Source organism: Centropristis striata, chromosome 18 (genome assembly GCF_030273125.1).
Source record: "Centropristis striata isolate RG_2023a ecotype Rhode Island chromosome 18, C.striata_1.0, whole genome shotgun sequence".
Taxonomy (NCBI): Eukaryota; Metazoa; Chordata; class Actinopteri; order Perciformes; family Serranidae; genus Centropristis; species Centropristis striata.
This window is the reverse complement of record NC_081534.1, coordinates 29,168,735-29,188,271: the sequence shown is the minus strand read 5'-3', so window position 1 is coordinate 29,188,271 and position 19,537 is coordinate 29,168,735. Positions and strand designations below refer to the sequence as shown.

The window sequence follows — 19,537 nt, the reverse complement described above, 5'->3', positions numbered from 1 at the left end:
GTGTGTGTGTGTTCCAATGATCAGTAAATAGAGAATGCAGAATCTATAGTGATTGACAAGAAGTCTGCCTCACAAATCATGCCTTTGAGTGTGTGTGTGTGTGTGTGTGTGTGTGTGTGTGTGTGTGTGTGTGTGTGTGTGTGTGTGTGTGTGTGTGGAGAGCTGCTGATTGGTTGGCAGTATCCATCTGGCTGCTTTTGTCTATAGGCATGCTGCCCCACACAACAATTATGCTTCCATGCATGAATAGTGTGTGTGTGTGTGTGTGTGTGTGTGTGGAGTCGGGGGAGGGCGTAAGAGGAGGGGGAGGGATCCAGATGTTGGGTTCATTCTCATTCTACCCCATCCCATTTATTTTAATCCACCTCCCTCCCCCACAGCATTGTACAGCAAGCCATCTGTACACACACACACACACATGCACAAACACACACACAGCCTCCGGCATGCTAATGCTAATGCGTGTTAGCTCAGCCAGGTGGCTGGGTGGCCTCAAATGGGTCCTGGTGCACCTCTGGCTCTGTGCTGATTGGAGTGAATGCAGCTGCTACGAAGTTATGCAGCGCTGCTGTTTAAGTGGGTCACTGTGTGTGTGTGTGTGTGTGTGTGTGTGTGTGTGTGTGAGGTGATTTCAGTACTGTATTTTTGTTTTTTTTGGTGGTGGAGTCTTATGAAAAACTAATTTTTTCTCTTAAATTATATATTGTACATATGTCGAGCGGTTTGAAAATCCCTTCACAGCGGTTTGTGGGAGGATTTTATGGTCTGCAATCGGATTTTAACAGAATATAAAGAGAGAAATGAGATCCTGAGCAGCTTTAATACAGTTTCAGAAGCTTCTTCACTGAGAAAATAACAATTCTGGTGGGAAAAGTGAACATTTGTGCAGTTTAAACAATTTTAAAACTGACCCTAAAGACTGGTTGTCAGTTCTCCAATATTAGTATCATTCACATTTTAGCTTGCTGCCTTCCTGTTTAATTCCAGTAGCAGTATGTATTTGAGTACATATACTCAAGTATTATACTTAAGTTATTGCTCATAACCCTTCTGTCTCTGTTTCTGTCTCTCTTGCAGCTAAACATGACGTGAATGGTAACAGGACAGTTCCACCTTTTCCCGAGGGGACAGAGATGGCGGTGTTTGGTGAGTGTATTTTAATAAATATATTTATATAATTTTGTGTCTTTTAAAAAATATGTGTGTCTTGTTTTAGAAATTCTGTCTTTTTTTGGTCATTTTGTTTCTTTTTTAAGTAATTTAGTTTTTTTCTGTCTTTTTTTTGGCCATTTTGTCTTTTTCAGGTCATGTTGTGTTATTTTTTAAATATTTTTTTTTTGTAATTTTGTGTTTTTTCAGTCATTTTGTGTCTTTTTTTGGTCATTTTGATACTGCCTGCAGCGGCCCCCAGGTAATTTGAGTTTGAGACCCCTGGTGTAGCAGAGATTGAAGGTATACAGTTATTTAGATTTACATGATAAAAACAGAATAACATTGCAATGTTTTGCAGCTTGAATAAAACGCTGTGCACTGAATGTACTTGGGTTTAGTGTTAATTAATTTGTATGATTTACAGCACAGAGCTACAATTAATAGTCTGGCAACTATTTGGCATCATTATAGCGTACACAATCACTGTAACATGCATTTCAACAGTCAGATTTAAAAAAACATCTAGCTGTTTGTGCTCAAATGCCAAGTATGGTCTGAAAAATCTAGTGAGAAATGTGTAAATTTCAGTCAGGATTGAGTCTGGATGTTTGTTTGATCAAAGTTTTCTCTCCTCGTAGGGATGGGCTGTTTCTGGGGAGCAGAGAGGAAGTTTTGGAGACAAAAAGGGGTTTATTCCACTCAAGTGGGCTACGCAGGAGGATACACCCCTAACCCCAGCTACAATGAAGTCTGCACAGGTAGCTTCTGCACAACAACACACACACACACACTTAGTGTAGTGGGCAGTGTGTCTCTACTGAGAGCCAATAGACTGTGGAAAACAAGACACACACATAAACAGAAGAGTGAATCATTTCCCTCAGGCCCTATTATACTGGGGCATGGACGAGGCTGCTATTGAAGCCTGACCACTGAGAGCAGACTGAGTTTATGTGTGTGTGTGTGTGTGTGTGTGTGTGTGTGTTTGTGTTTGTGTGTGTGTGTGTGTGTGTGTGTGTGTGTGTTCTGTGTGATGCATGTCCAGACCGCCCAGTGATTCCAGTACAGAGTGAATCCGTCATCAGACCTGCATCACCACCTGTCTCTGTTTCCTTCTAACTTTGTTTTATTAGTCTGGAGACATAAACTCATAACTGTCAAACTGTCACATCTGAAAAAGATTAGTAGTTTAGATTTCATGTCCTCGTTATGAATGACGGTGCACACGTATACAGCAAGAAAATACATTTACAATAAAAGAGCAACAGGATGTTTAACTGAAATCAACCGCAGGAGGCAGAATATTAATGTCTGAAGAAACAAAGGCTGTGCCCCAAATAACCAACTCTCCACCGCAATATTATTATTTGAGTGTCCAAATGATATGAGTGCATGAGGCTGTGTTGAAACTTAAAATATCCAGATTGTATCCAGATAACGCTTGCAAAATTCCTGGAATTTTAAAAGCTGGAAATTTTCCATGGGAATTAACGGGAATTTATGAGAATTAACGGAATTTATGAGAATCAACAGGAATTTATTGGAATTAACAGGAATTTATGAGAATTAACTGAATTTATGAGAATTAACGGAATTTATGAGAATTAACAGGAATTTATTGGAATTAACAGGAATTTATGAGAATTAACAGGAATTTATTGGAATTAACAGGAATTTATGAGAATTAACAGGAATTTATGAGAATTAACAGGAATTTATTGGAATAAACAGGAATTTATTGGAATTAACTGAATTTATTAGAATTTACAGGAATTTATTGGAATCAACAGAAATTTATTGGAATTAACAGGAATTTATTTGAATTAACGGGAATTTATGAGAGTTAACGGAATTTATTGGAATTAACAGGAATTTATTTGAATTAACGAGAATGCAACCTTAATTTCAAGTAAACATAGTATATATATATATATATATATATATATATATATATATATATATATATATATATATATATTAAGAGGGTACAGCAGCTCATGCATCAACTCTACTGACCTCCTAAAACATTATTATTATTTTTTCTTGCAATACATCTGCATGAGGAGAGAAAACTAATAACTGAAGTGCATGTAAGTGAATAGAAACTGAGGGGATCTGACAGCCAACTGACCAGAGGTATGATAGGGAGATAATAATATAATACAGACTCATATATCTCACACTACATCATGTTTCAACATGAAACTAGGTCACAAGTTTGGGATTTTAAAGGGTGTCTCATAACCATCATGACTGGCATTTATAGACATTTATAGACTGTCTGATTAATGGTTTAATAAAAAAATATTTTAGAGATATTGATAATAAAAATACTGAGTTTCAGTCCTAAATCGCGTACCTGTTACATCCAGGATGAATCCAGTGGCTCTTGCATTTTTCTCCTGCATGCCGATTTGGATAAATCTGCTTAAAATAACACAAGATGAATACATTAGAAATGCTTGAGAGCTCAGGGTGAGTGTGTGATTTATTTCAGGTGTTTTCACAAAAACTCACAGGTCAATTTGTCGGCCGGGTCTGGAGTCATGGTTGAGTGTGTTCTGCACACACATCACACTTTCCAAAGGCCCTTATTGTTAATAAGTCTGTGGGTCGGCACTTTATATAGAGATAAATCTGTAAACTGCATATATTTTAGAATATAAACCCTACACATTTTGTTTTTCATCCAAATTCTACCTTTCTATATCACTTAAATTGTATATATTGGTCAGACTTTCTCCTAAACTATCCTGCAGATGAAAATCAGGTCTTTTCACTTTAATAGATCTGATCTAACTGCTACTATAACAGAAAATTTGCAGCAACAACTGGTTTAAAACTGCTGGATGTGTGTTTTTTATCTTGGCAAAGCTCCATGAAGCTCAAATGAAGTGTGCCTCACACCTTTCCATCTCCAGGAGAGACAGGAAATACTCACTGTTGGTTCAATATTTACTCTCAGATCAGTTTAGGTTAATTAAATTTGCACGTTCAAAAGAAAAAAAGATCAACCTGTATTTGCCGGGTTTAAAAACACTCCCACGTACTTCATGATTTCATTTTCTCTTTTGCCGTTTTTGTCTCAAAGAGTTCTCCCTCTACAGTCACAGGAATATGTGATTTTACTTATTATCATTATACAAAAGTCTAATCTCTAGTCTTTATTTAAGTACCATGGGCCTCTTTTGTTTTTAAATATTGAACTTGCAAAAGTTGATCTGTACCTTTGTGTTTTTTTTCTCAGAAAACAAACAGGTTCAAAGTCAATGAAGTTTACCTCAATTTATTGTTTTTTTTGTCCATGGAATGTTTCAAAAATTGTAAAATAATGATTAATATATATATATACAATACAAAAATCTTGAGATACTTAATTTAATATTGTTTATGACAAAAAAAACCATAAAATTACTTTTTTAAAATTACTAATTTTTGAAGCTGTATCCAAAGAATAAAGTTGGAAACTTTCCATGGGAATTAACTGGAATTTATGGGAATAAATGGGAATTTATGGGAATAAATTTGATTAAACTGGGAATTCATGGGAATTAACAGGAATTTATGGGAATAAACCAGGAATTTACAAAATTGAACAAAACAAAATGTTTATATTGATGTTTGGATATGATACAGTTTTTTAAATTTACCCCCAATTTCCAGTTAATTCCCATAAACTCCCATGGAAAGTGTCCAATTTGAAATATTTCCAAAATTACCCAGTTTAACTTCCAATGGAAAGTTTTTGGAAATTTACTGGAAATTTGCAACCCTTATCCAGATTAAAGGTTGGCCTTTAACAGGGAATTTAATAATAATAAAAAATAAAACAAAATGTATTTATTTATGTTTGGATAAGATACAGTTTGTTTAAATTACCCCCAATTTCCACTTAATGCCCATAAATTCCCATGGAAAGTTTCCGATTTGAGATCATTTCTATAATATAATTTCCACCCCTTTGCAACCCTAATCCACATCGATTTTTAGGAAGTCCAGACAGCAGAAATTGACAAGAAATGTAATTTTTGCGAATCAGATCTAGACCACAATATATAATTTTTACTTTTTTTTTTTACATAGAGTCATTTTGAGAAACTTTGTGTACATTAATAGTGTACTACAGAGTATAGCACCATATTATAGGAGCACATCATGTGTTTGTTTCATGTATTTTTACAGTAAAATGTACATTATGTCTCTGCAGCTTCTCTCTCCGCTCTGGTTCCATCCATGACTTTATTTCCCGTCTTGTCCGAGATGAATTTATTCCTGCGAGATTGTCCTGCAGAGGCATTAATTTAATATCGACCGCTGCTTTGTCTCTGTTCGCCAATATCTACTGTAGGAATCCATAACTCCTGATATTAAAAAAGTAATAAGACAGAGAGAGAGAGAGAGAGAGGGATGAGAGTGGAGGTGGAGTGAGAGACAGGAGGAAGATGAGGTTCAGAGTAATAGGTCACACTCATTACCAACACCAGCTGCCGTCTGTCCGTCTGCAGCACATCGTTTGTTATGGTTGGACATTATAATCAGCTTCGGACCCATACCAGCTTTTCAAGGACAATACGTGTGTTTCGGCTTTTTAGCTGCGGATTTGATTTAGTATCGTGGCCTCGACCGTCAAGTTTTTAAAGTTGGAAGAAGAAAGTTGACAAAACGCTGGACACTTGTTCCAGAGCTTTCAGTTGAATCACACCATGACATCACTGAGAGCACTTTGTAGCCAGACATCGGCAGAGTTAATAGTACTTTAATAGACCAATTATTTGTTTCCAAACATTGACACTGCCAATAAGAACACTGTTATCACGAAGAAAACTAACTGACAAAAAAGACTGCTTTCTCACTGACATTTTATATATATATATATACACTACTGGTCAAAAGTTTTAGAACACACCAACTTTTCCAGAATTTAATTGAAAACGATGCAGTTTAATGTCTCAGTGTACTCTGAAATGAATGCACATTTACAACATTTAAAATTCTTTATTGAGCATGATAGTGTTTTGAAAGTAAAAAAAAAGATTCAAAATCACATTTTATATTGGACTAAAGGACTAAAAAAAGACACAAAATGACTTTCAAAGACATGAAAATAATTCAAAAATGGACAAAATAGCCCAAGACTCCATAGAGTTAAGTTGTTAACCCATTTCTTGTTCCCTGAAAAAGGCCTACTTGTATAATTCTGAAATGTAGCCTACATTATTTTCCAGTTTTGGTTAAGCTTACCTTTTTTTATTTACCTCTGGCAGTTCACCACTTACCTTTGTACCCTTTCAAGCTGTTCATTTGACTTGAACTGCTTGAATTTCAATAAAAAATGGAAAAATTGGGGTGTTCTAAAACTTTTGACCGGTAGTGTATATATATATATTTTTTTTACTTAAATTTTGATTGAAATTTTTCAACTCCACATGTAAACATCAAAGTATACATATAGATCCATGTATTACATTCTATGGGTGGAGCAGCTAAGACAATCAGATACAACAACAAAAAGAAAGAAAGTACAACAGTCATGGCTACATGCGTCCATCATTAAATTACACTGTATACAGATCTAAGAGAAAAGAATATAAATAAAAGATACATTTCAAGTATTCCCAACTGTGTCCCATCGCGTCCACTTCTCCCATTTAGTCAAAAAGACATTTTCCTTCATTCTAAGTCTATATGTCATTCTCTCCATGTTATGGCCTTTTCTAATGATTTCTAACCTTCATTCCCAGCTGGTGGCTCGACCTTATACCATCTTCTTGTTATTGTTTTTTTTTTACATGTGACCAGTAGTATTTTTATTAAATATCTGTCTTTGACCAGGACATAATGATTGAAATTCCCAAGGTACATAACACTACATTCTTTAGGTACATTTTCTATATTTTACTGTTGAAACCATAGACTGGATATAAATAATGGACGTAGTCACGTGACGTCACCCGTTGGTTTGTGGCCCGTTGGAAGCATCGAATTCAGCGTTACACTCGTCGCCATCTCGTGTCGCCATCTTGTTTCCGATACAGGAAGCAGACCATATTTGGACTGTGGAGGAGGAGAGGGATCTGATCACTGACTACAGCCTCTCTACACCTCAACCTGACTGAGAGAAGCTGCTGCTAATTACTGTTAGCATTAACTGGAGCATTAACTGGGATGTTAGTTTTGGCAAAAAATAAAAACAAAATGTTCGTTACTGACCTCAGAAAACTGAGCAGCGACTCCTTGGAGTGTCTGTTAGTCCAACCAAACACTGAACAAGACATTTTACTGAAAAAAAAACGTTCAAATAAACTGTCATTAAGTGAAAATACAGTGAAAGGGTCAAAGTTATGAGACCAAACCGCTAAACATCCTTTTTTATATCTATGTAACGTTATATATAACTTTATTGACACTTTGCCGTGGATACGCATTGCTCTGCTTCTCTCCTGATGACGGCTGGCCTTGCCAGTGACCTGTCAATCAAAGGTAGCCACGCCCCAAATCATACGATTCTTTATCTTCTATTTCCATCTGCAGGTCGGACGGGTCACAGCGAGGTGGTGAGAGTCGTCTACCACCCGGAGAAGATCAGCTTCACCGACCTGCTCAAAGTGTTCTGGGAAAGCCACAACCCCACTCAAGGTACCACCAGCAGAAAAAAGAGTTTGTTTTTACTGGCAAACAATAAGACAATATGATGTGATACCTGGTTTAAAACTATAGGCATGTTTGATACTTTTAGCCACATTTGTTTCCTCAGAATGGATGAAACTTTAGTTGCTGTCTGGTTTCTTTTTATGATCCTAACCAGACAATCTGATGAACCTGAGCAGGAACAAGACAAATCACCACTATCTTAACACATCTTTATGCTTATTGCATTGCACTTGTTATCTTAACAAGAACAAGACTGAACATTTATTCCTGTCTCTATTCAGGTATATATATTTAAAGTTTGGCCTGACATAATCTTCAATTAATTATTTATAATTTGTCCTTTCAAAATGAAAGGATCTGTTATTACTGTAAATATTTCATTAGGATTCCTACTTTTGGTGGACGGTAAATGTCCGTAACAAACACTGTTTGACTTCGGACCAAAGTTGTGGATTGACAGAGTGACTCTCCGTCTCTGGAGAAGCTCAAACCTCTGAGCTCGCCAGGCGTCGCCGCTGACAAGGATGACAAGCTGACATTGAAATGATGAAAGGACGACGTGATGAAATGATCAGCTCTCAGTCAGAATAAAAAACTAAAAAACAGCACTCAGTCCTGTCAGGACTGACAAGTTTTATTTTTGGAAAATGCTGTCAGCTGTTGTTTTCAGATGATGTTTTGTTGCCTCAGCCGAGAAAAGACGAAGGTCCTCACTCAGCTGAAACCTCACAGTCACGTTCCTCTCTGTGTGTGTGTGTGTGTGTGTGTGTGTATGTGTGTGTGTATGCGTGTGTGTTCGTTTGTTTGTGTTTTGTATGTGTGTGTGTGTGTGATGTGTGTGTTGTATGTGATGTGTTTGTGTGTGATGTGTGTGTGTGTGTGTATGCATGTGAGTGTGTGTGTGTGATGTGTGTGTGTGTGTGTGTGTGTGTATGCATGTGTGTGTGTGTGTGATGTGTGTGTATACGTGTATTTGTGTGTGTGTGTGTGTGTGTGTGTGTGTGTGTGATGTGTGTGCGTGCATGCATGGCGTATGTGTGTGTGTGTGCTTGGTATGCGTGTGTGTGTGTGTGTACGTGTGTGTGTGTGTGTGTGTTTAGGGATGCGTCAGGGGAACGATGTGGGGACCCCGTACCGCTCCGCTGTCTATGTGGACACAAAGCAGCAGCTGGAGGAAGCTCTGGCCTCCAAAGATCAATACCAGAAGGTAACACACACACACACACACACACACACACACACACACACGTCCATTCACCAATCAGCCTCTTTAATCCATCTGTCTCTCTCTCCTCGGACTCCATTTCCCAGCATGCCCCTCTGCTGCTGCACAGCCTTTTGTCTCATTAAACACTCACACAGATGCTTTTTGGTGGCGTCAGCAGACCAATGCTGAAATATAAATGATCTCCGTCTTTGTGTGTGTGTGTTTGCATGCGACATTTGTCATGCATCCATATGCTTTAGACACACACACACACACACACACACACACACACACACACACACACACACACACGCCGTCTCCTCTGTTGAACTCTCTCCTGCTGAGACTTCTGCACCTCTATCCCACCAACAGGGCTTGTTGCCATGGAAACTGACGAGGAGGAGGTTACTCTATTCTATTCTTTTCTATTCTGCTCTAGTGTAGTCTGCTCTCCATTAGAGTCCCTCTTTTCTTTTCCTCTCCTGTTTCCTGCCTCGTTTTTCTCTCTAAATGCTGGATTTGTCTCCTAAAATTCTCTCTGTTAGTTCTGAACACATCAAATACTGTATTTATAATCATAATTATAATAACTTTATTCATATAGCACCTTATAAGGGGAGACACTACTGGTGAATAGTATTTACTTATTTTAACTCGTAGAGATTACCTAAAAAATAAATAAATAAATACATAAAATGTATTAATAATTTCTGCCCCAAAAGTGCCCTTTTTCTGAAACCTTTATTTAACTGCATCACAATAAATGAATAAAAAAAAAAAAAAATAAGAAATATTATTTGTCTCAAAACAGCAACAAAAGAAAGCTTAAAAAAAAACTATACCAATTTTTTTTTTGTCTTTAAACAACTTAAAAAATAGAACTGTACAACATATATTAATATAACATATATTCAAATATTTTGTGTCTTTTTTTGGTCATTTTGTGTCTTTTTTAGTAATTTTGTGTCTTTTTTGGGTCATTTTGTGTCTTTTTTTGAATAATTTTGTTTTTTTTCTCTCATTTTGTGTCTTTTTTTTAGTAATTTAGTGTCTTTTTTTGGTCATTTGATACTGCCTCCAGCGGCCTCCAGGTAATTTGAGTTTGAGACCCCTGTTTCACAGTATATTAGAGCAACTTTGCACTGATTTCCCAAGGCTTTAAAGACCAGCAGCTTGTTTCCCAAACGCATCTTAACGTTAAGATAATTAGTAAAATTAATTTCATGCAGCTTGTTATATGTGCGGGACGTTTGAGGACCCATGAAGCTCGTTTAGTGAACATAAACCGGACAAGGAGCTGACGTGTGCAAGTGTGCTTTCTGCTCTCTCCTCCGTTGAGTAAAAACTATGATGAAGTGTGTTATGTCACATCGGGCTGCGTGAAGAGGAAGTCATTGAGAAACCAGAGAGCAGGACAGCAAAGCACAATGTGGAAGGAAAAGACTTTGGACAAAAGATGATGGAAATATGCAAAAGAAACGCCAAATTATAATATTTGCAGAGCAGATTCATGCTCCAGAGAGGGATGAGCTTCAGCAGAGCAAACAAGAGATCACAAATTACTCCCTAGATTTATTTTTCTTTATTAATAGCATGAATTTCTTTGCTCTACTGAGGATAAATTTCAGTGGATTTATAACCTTTTAGCACATCAGGCAGCTGACTGTGCACTTGATGTTTATAGTTTCCAGACAATTGACTGATTGTAGTTATTTTTTTGGTGTTTCTTTCTTGTATTGCTCTTACTGTGTGTTGATAAAATTCCATTTAAGTCAGTATTTTTCCAATAATTCCATTTTGTGTCTTTTTTGTCATTTTGTGTCTTTTTTGTAATTAAGTCCTTTTTTGTCAATTTTATGCCTTTTTTGGTCTTTTTTTCATCTTTTTTTTTAGTAATTTTGTGTCATTTTTTGGTCATTTTGTGTCTTTTTTTTAGTAATTTTGTGTCTTTTTTGGTCATTTTGTGTCTTTTTAAAGTAAATTTTTTTCTGTCATTTTGTGTCTTTTTTTTTAGTAATTTTGTGTCTTTTTTGGTCATTTTGATACTGCCTCCAGCGGCCTCCAGGTAATTTGAGTTTGAGACCCCTGTTCTAAGGAGTAAAGTGAGACTTTATTTTAGCTATCAGGATGTACCTAATAAAGTGGCAGCGTGGTCGTCATCTGCTTCAAGGTTGGACGTGTTGTTTGTTCAGAGATGGTCTTCTGCAGACCTTGGCTCTGGTCTAGTTTGTTCTCCTCTGACCTCTGACCTCTGGCATCAACAAGCATCAAGGCTCACTGGATACTTTCTCTGTAAAACCTAGAGATGGTTATTAAATCAGCAGTTTGTGAAACACTCAGACCAACAATCATGCCACGCTCAGATTCACTAAAATCACCTTTCTTCCTCATTCTGACGCTTCAGCAGCTCGTCTTCACCATGTTTACAGGCCTAAATGAGCTGAGTTGCTGCCATGTGATTGGCTCATTAGGCGCTTTAGCGATCAGTTAAACAGGTGTACCTAATAAAGTGGCCGGTGTATTCATTTAACACTGACTTAAATGGCATTCCAAATGTGTTAATGCACAACATTAGTCACATTTATTGTCAATTAAAAGTCTTGATTAAGCTTGAATTTGTAACAAGCTATTGGCTTGTCTGAACGCCAATCAATTTAAGTCCCGCCCTTTCTTCCTGCTTTCACAGTAAGTTCGTAAAGATGCAGAATCAAATAGTGTTCTGCTGGCTGTTTGATGGCAACTTAGTAAAATAACCGTATTCCTTTTGAAGGAGGATGAAATTGCTAAAGCTGGTGACAGAAAAGTGCAGAGCCAGAGTGTGTGTGTGTGTGTGTGTGTGTGTGTGTGTGTGTGTGTGTGTGTGTGTGTGTGTGTGTGTCCAGGCCTCGCAGGTAGTTTTGTCCCAAAGCATTTATGTGTAATGGTCATAGATAGATTTTCCCTTCATCTAGCCGCTACATCTCTCTATCAATCTTTCTAGGTTTTGTTTCCTCTCTCAATTTTTTTCTCACCAGATTGCCTCCCCCACCCTCTCCCATCTGTGTGTGTGTGTGTGTGTGTGTGTGTGTGTGTGTGTGAGCAGTTGGCCTACAGCAAACACACTCCATGCCAAACCATCTGGGCCTTAAATCTGTCCTCCACAAAAAACAAAAAAACGCTTTAGTTGCAAAACTAACCGTGCACACACACACACACACACACACACACACATATGCATCCGTTGACTGTTAGGGTTTGTTCAGATTATGTTTTGACTATTAATGTCTGTAACTCCTGCATATATTTTTGGTCCAAATCTGTATCTGATGTTTTACACAAAGCGTTTTCATGCCAAAAAGCATGAGGCCATTTCAATAATTTAGTGTTTTTTTTCTCTCTCTCTCTCTCTTTTTCTCTGTTGAGAGTAGATGCAGCATTCACCTCCGTACATTCACTTGCATTCGTACAGCGCCGTCTTTAAAATATTAATGAATCTGTGCTCCAAAAAATCTTTGGGTGGAGTCCTCCTCCTCCCTGTTGATGGAGTCTTTGTAGGTGGCTTCTTTTCTTTTTTTTCCCCCTCTTTGTCCCTGCAGCCACCACTCTTCTTCTCCTTCTTCTCTCCTTCCTTCACTCTAAACAAGCTGAACATGTAAAATGCATCACAGCGCGGACAGATTTTCCCAGGACACGCCTCCCAGACACTTGCTGAATTTTTATTAATATCCTCTCTGATCCCCCAGAGTCAAATAATAGTCTTCCCTGCTACATTTTACACATGCAAACATAAAAGACAGAGATGGACGAGTGTGCAGACGGAGGAAAATTTCAGGCCAGGAGTCTGGTTAATTTGGTGTCAGGGTATTGACTATGTTCTCTCTGCTGCCTGGCTTGATTGTATTGTTCACACAGAGTGATTGGGGAATTTGGTGTGTGCATGTGTGTGTGTGTGTGTGTGTGTGTTTCTGTGTGTGTAAAGTACAACAGCACTGCAGAAAATTACCTTGCAGGCGGCTGGCGGTTGTCTGCAGCATGAAAGGAGCCTCCCTTTTCTTCTCTTGCCTCCTACCCATCATTAGGGTGTGCACTGCGTCTAAAATGGCAGGTGGAAGTGGTAACTGTGTGTGTGTGTGTGTGTGTGTGTGTGTACTTGCATGCTTGCTTTATGTAATAATGTGTGCCCGCTCTGTGGGTGCTAAAGCAGTGTGTACTCATTGTTCTGGCATCTCTTTCCCTCCTGATACACCTCTCCGGCTACATTTTCTCCTCCTGAACACTCGTATATCTACTTCTAAACACAACACACATGCTTTTTTTTTTTCCCTTCTCCTTCCTCTTTTGTCTAAAAATCCCTCTCTCGCGCTTCTAACATGCCAGTTTCACCTTTTTTTCCTCTTTTTTTCCTCCCATTCCCTCTCTCTCTCTCTCTCTCTCTCTGTGTGTCTCGTGGGTGCTTATCAGTATTGTTCACGTTTCCTCTGCTTTACCAGAGCAGTCAAGGTATTTGCATTTCAAATGAGAAATCTACTTCTCTGACATGCAAATTAACGGATGTGAATTATGCATCTATAGCAGGCTGCTAACACGGCAGCAGGACCTGCCCAAACAAACGCAGCGAAGCAGTGAAAAAGGCAGCGAGGACGGTCGAGGATGCCACCAGACCGGTGTGCAGCCATTTTGGGACTCACACATTGTGTTGGATGGAAGTCAGCGCCCATATTTATAGTTTAAAGCCCAAAATAGACAACATTTTGTGCTGATATGTTAAAGGAGTACTCCACCAAAATCTCTATGGTACCAAATACTAGGTGGCTCTGAAAACGTTGCTTTTATAGAGGAGAAAAGCTGCAGAAAAAGTGGATTTATGGTACGTTTCCACCAGGTCTGCTACGATTTCTATTCATTCCAGTAGGAGAAGCAGCCATGCAGCCTGGTGGGAGGGTGGCAGAGTGTTTGGAACGAGGTCGTGGTGTATTCGCTGGTCTGCATTTGCATAAAGTAAACTTAACCTCTACTTTACGCAAATGTGGTTGCATAATGCAAACCGTTCGGCACACGACACTTTGACCAAGCTGTTAAACGAGTAGCAGGTTTTTAAAGTTGTTGTTTTTTTCCACTTTTTTCTCGTAAATCTGCAACTTTTTTCGCGCAGATTTGCCACTTTAAACCTCTTAAATCTGCAACTTTTTTTCTTATAGATTTGCCACTTTAACCTAGTAAATTTGCAACTTCTTTCTCGAAATATTACATTAAATCAACAGTGCAAATATCTTTTTAACGTTATATAGAAAAGTTCTACCGTATTCATTACATTAAAGTTCTGGCAAACACAGCTGCCGTTATTTACAGTAAAAACAACAGGTTTTATTTTGTGTCTTTTTTTAGTCATTTTGTGTCTTTTTGTGTCTTTTTTTGGTCATTTTGTGTATTTTTTTTAGTTATTTTGTGTCTTTTTTTTGTCATTTTGTGTCTTTTTTTGATGATCATTTCAAAGTTCTAGAAAAGTCCCATGTTGATTGGGCAGCCATGCAGCCATGCAGCCATGCAGCCTGGTGGGAGGGTGGCAGAGTGTTTGGAACGAGGTCGTGGTGTATTCGCTGGTCTGTATTTGCATAAAGTAAACTTAACCTCTACTTTACGCAAATGTGGTTGTATAATGCAAACCGTTCGGCACACAACACTTTGACCAAGCTGTTAAACGAGGAGATGGAGTTCTAAAATGTTACTTATACTTAGGGGTGTCCCGATTAGGTTTTTTTTGCCCCCGAGTCCGAGTCATTTGATTTTGAGTATCTGCCGATACCGAGTCCCGATCCGATACTTCTATAATACATTTAAAAAATGAAGAAGAGCGAAGAAACAGATCCAGGATGAGCCTTTTTTATTTTATCATTTAACACACATTCTTTGAGCACTTCTTTGAGGTAGCTTGAACAATCAAGTAATAATTACAAATACAAATGTTCACCTTGTACTTGAGTGCAACAGAATATTTTAAATAAAAATGTCAAACATAAAAATGAACAGCAGCTCAATAAAATACCTGGCTTCAGCTGGGTTGCCTGGGTAAACTCGGTGTATTGTGTCGGGTGTTTGTTTTTGAGATGACGTATCTTGTTTGTTGTATTGAATGCAGCCTTTTCCTTGCCACCTCTTGGAATTCGCAGTTTACATACCTCACAGTTTGCAATCGCAGTGTTATTTTGGTTCACTTTAAAATACTTACAGACTGCAGACATACTTGCGCGTCGGTTTAAAATGCTGCCGTGTTGTTGGTTTTTTTCTTCTTCTTCTTCTTCTTGTAATGGCAGCGGCACCAACTTTAAGGTGCATTAGCGCCACCTAGGTTGGAGTGTGTGAACTTCTGCTTCGCTTATTGACATGCAGCCTGCAGTAAAATGATATCATGCTGAATATACATATATCCGATCCCTGATCGGGACATAATGTCCGATTCCGATCGAGTCTGAAACCACGTGATCGGAAATCGGGGCAGATCACGTGGTTTCAGACTCGATCGGAATCGGACATTCATCGGATTGGGACATCCCTACTTATACTTCTATATATATATATATATATATATATATATATATATATATATATATATATATATATATATATATATATATATATATATATGACACAATGCCAAAAATAAAATAAAAGCCCACAAAATGAAAAACGAATACCGACAAAATTGAAATGAAATGTCTGAAAATGAATAGGATGAAGTTTAACTTAAACTTAACAACTCCTACCCGCTACATATTTTGTTACGTTTGCTTCAAACGTTATGCTCATTGCATTCAAAACTATTAATGGGGGAAGATCTGCATGTCATGATGTTGCTAGCTGTAGAGAATCTGCAGACTAAAGCAAAGTTGAGCTGAACATGATTCGATTACTGGCAGACTGAAGTGACAGTCGTGTTTCTTGTGTATCTCAGATGCAGTTATGTATAGTTCATAGGAGTGTTTATGGGGAGGTAAATATATAGATACATTTAAATTATTTAAATACAGTAAATAAAGTTCACCGCTATTCCACTAGGGGAAGCGTAACATATTTTGTACCACCTAGAGCAGGGGTCTCAAACTCAAATTACATGGGGGCAGCTGCAGGCAGGATCAAAATGACCAGAAAAAGACACAAAATTACACACAAAAAAGACACAAAATGACCAAAAAGACACAAAATGACAGAAAAAAACGAAATTACTTAAAAAAGACACAAAATTACAAAAAAAGACACAAAATTATTACAAAAAAGACACAAGTTACCAAAAAAGACACAAAATTACAAAAAAAAAGACACAAAATTATTACAAAAAGACACAAATTACCCAAAAAGACAGAACTACCAAAAAAGACAAAAAATTATTTAAAAAAAAAAACACAAAATTAATAAAAAAAGACACAAAGTTATTTTAAAAAGACACAGTTATTAAAAAAAAGACACAAAATTACCAAAAAAGGAATTAAAGGGACCTTCCACACACAACACGGCAAAGTGCCATTCATATAAAACTCACATTAAACTTTCATATCAAGATGGGGGCCACAAAATATTGTCACAAGGGCCGCAAATGGCCCGTGGGCCACGAGTTTGAGACCCATGCTCTAGTGTTAAGGCAAACATGGGTAAAGAGTCCTCTCTTTATGTTGGAACTATTCTCTGGAGCAGGTTACCTGCCCCAAGTCAAGTCAAGCCTCTTGTGGCTTATTGCTGTTATAAAGTGGTTACTACACAAACCTGACAATGTTTCTTCAAAATAAACACACAACAAAAAAAATAAAAATGCTACATTTTTTATCGTTACGACATCATTTGGAGGCGTTCGTGTGGCTTTTTCTTTTTAACTTGTACAAATTTGAAGTTTATTTTCATAGACATGCTTCCCTCTGCAACTTACAGTCACAAAAACACATTTTTCTGCAAAGACCTGCTGAGTGCATCTTCAGAGAACATTAATTCCAGCCTCTTTCTGACTAATCCGACATGTAAACACGAGTGGCTTAAACTCCTTGCAGAACGATAGCCCCAACCATCATTGACTCCCATTAAAAAACAAACCAAAAAAAGCACATTTTGCAGGCAGATTAGCCTCCTGAAGCTCAGACGCTCTGAATTTGTGTTGCCTTAAGCTGGAAAGTTCAACAAAATGGTGCTTTGTTGATTTTAGAATTAATGTAAAACTTCAATTATCTTGAAGTTTGCACAAAAGAAATCTAATTCATATTTGTTTAAAGCTCTAAAGCAGCTCTGATTGCATTAACTACCCTAAAGTTTGTCCCTTATGCAAAATATTTTCCCAAAGCTAAGGAATTTATTTTTTTTAGGAGTGTTACATAAAGCCTCTTAAATAATCTTGTTGCCTTAATGTTAAAATGAAGGTTTTCACAGTGGTTGTTGTCATAAAAGAGCAACAGGAGTCAACAACAACTGGTGCATTTCAATAAACAATACAGCTAATGTTAATATATGTTAACTATAAGGAAAAGAGTGACGATCTAACAAGTTGCTGATGCTCACAGTGTCGAGAGGGTTTTTGTGTCGTGAGTAATGTAGCTATGTAGCTCATCTTCAATCACCATAAATCCCGCCGTTGTTTTATGATCCACAAACGATTTCACACTTGAAGAGACGAGTATGAGTCACTCAAAAGTTTCTTCTAGCAATGCATTAAGGAATACTGAGGGGTTCCCCTACAAGGAAATCCTTTTGGAGATTTTATGCATCTGTCACGACTTTAATTTCTGTTATAATAATGAGGCAACCTTTAGTTTCTATCATTCAAATATATGTCATAAACTAACTTAACCCTTAATAAGGCACTCATTGAAATACTTGCAAATTCCAAATTTCCATGCTAGAGAATAGGGGAGGGGGGTAATCTTTTTGAGAAAAAAGTTTACGAGATTAAAGTGGCAAATCTACGAGAAAATTTTTTGCAGATTTATGAGATTTAAAGTGGTGAATCTGCGAGAAAAAGTTTTGGGTTTTTTTCACTTTTTTTCTCGTAAATCTGCGACTTTTTTCGCTTAGATTTGCCACTTTAACCTAGTAAATTTCAACTTCTTTCTCGAAATATTACATTAAATCAACAGTGCAAATGTCATTTTACCATTATATAGAAAAGTTCTACCGTATTTATTACAGCAATGTTCTGGCAGCTGCCGTTATTTACCGTAAAAAAAATGTAAAAACATTATTTTGTGTCTTCTTTTAGTCATTTTGTGTCTTTTTGTGTCTTTTTTTGGTCATTTTGTGTCTTTTTTTAGTCATTTTGTTTTGTCAACTTGATGATGATTTCAAAGTTCTAGAAAAGTCCCATGTTGCATTTCGACACTCCCACATGTATTCTGATGCATTTAATTGGCCAAGAGACCGAAAAAAGGTGGAAAAAACTAAAAATACTCCAAAAATGCGTATCCTCTTTCCTGGCTTTAATGGTAGAATAACGCAACAGCGCCCCCGGTTTTAATGGTAGAAATGCGGTAATGCTTTCCCGCCTTAAATGGGATAATACACTGTTGCTCATAAAGTTGGAATAAAACATTTTTTACCTCTATTCATGAAATGATTGTGACAGCGTGATTTATCCATGACAGATAAAGTCAGATAAATGTCTTTTTTGGTCATTTTGTGTCTTTTTTTTAGTCGTTTTGTGCCTTTTTGTGTCTTTTTTTTTCCATTTTGTGTCTTTGTTAGTCATTTTGTGTCTTTTTTTAGTCATTTGGTGTCTTTTTTTGCTCATTTTTAGTCCTTTAGTCCAACATAAAATGCTATTTTGAATCTTTTCTTTAACTTTAAAAACACTATCATGCTCTATGAAGAATTTTAAATGTTGCAAATGTGAACAAAGGTGTCAAATATAACATATTAGAGGGTTACATCCAGTTCTATCATTTTATACTAAATATATTTGAGAGAGAATCAATGACAGATAAAGTGTATATCTCCTCAAAACTGTATTAATTAATCAATTCCAAAGTGATAACTGATGCATTTTAATAGGAATATATGGAGGATTGTGTCTGAAAACAATATAATTCCAACTTAATGGGCACCAGTGTATTAATTTTTATTTTTTCCATTTAATTTCAGCATTCTTTCCCCCCTTTTTTGACCAAAAAAGACACAAAATAACAAAAAAAAGGCACAAAACGACTAAAAAAAGAAACAGAAATACACAAAATGACACAAAAAGACACAAAATGACTAAAAAAGACACAAAATGACCAAAAGACACAAAATGACTAAAGAAAGCAACAGAAAGACACAAAATGACTAAAAAAAGTCACAAAATGACTAAAAAAAGACACAAAGTGACTAAAACAAGACACAAAAAGCCACAAAATGACCAAAAAAAAAGACACAATTTAATACATTTACACATTTTAATAGGAATATATGGAGGATTGTGTCTGAAAATAATATAATTCCAACTTTATGGGCACCAGTGCATTTGTTTTTATTATTTCCATTTCATTTCAGCATTCTTTCCCCCCTTTGTGTCGGAGAGCTCCTGTATAAATAAATGTG

The 19,537-nt window shown here is 37.0% G+C and overlaps 1 protein-coding gene across 1 annotated transcript in view; it reads left to right on the top strand.

Moving 5' to 3' along the window:
• msraa (methionine sulfoxide reductase Aa) overlaps nt 1-19,537 on the top strand; it is a 47,315-nt gene that overhangs the window by 22,027 nt on the left and 5,751 nt on the right. Inside the window, exons 2-5 of the mRNA XM_059356178.1 lie at nt 1,078-1,146; nt 1,791-1,910; nt 7,684-7,788; nt 8,904-9,010. Coding sequence (XP_059212161.1) covers nt 1,078-1,146; nt 1,791-1,910; nt 7,684-7,788; nt 8,904-9,010 — 401 coding nt within the window. The remainder of the gene's footprint in view (nt 1-1,077; nt 1,147-1,790; nt 1,911-7,683; nt 7,789-8,903; nt 9,011-19,537) is intronic.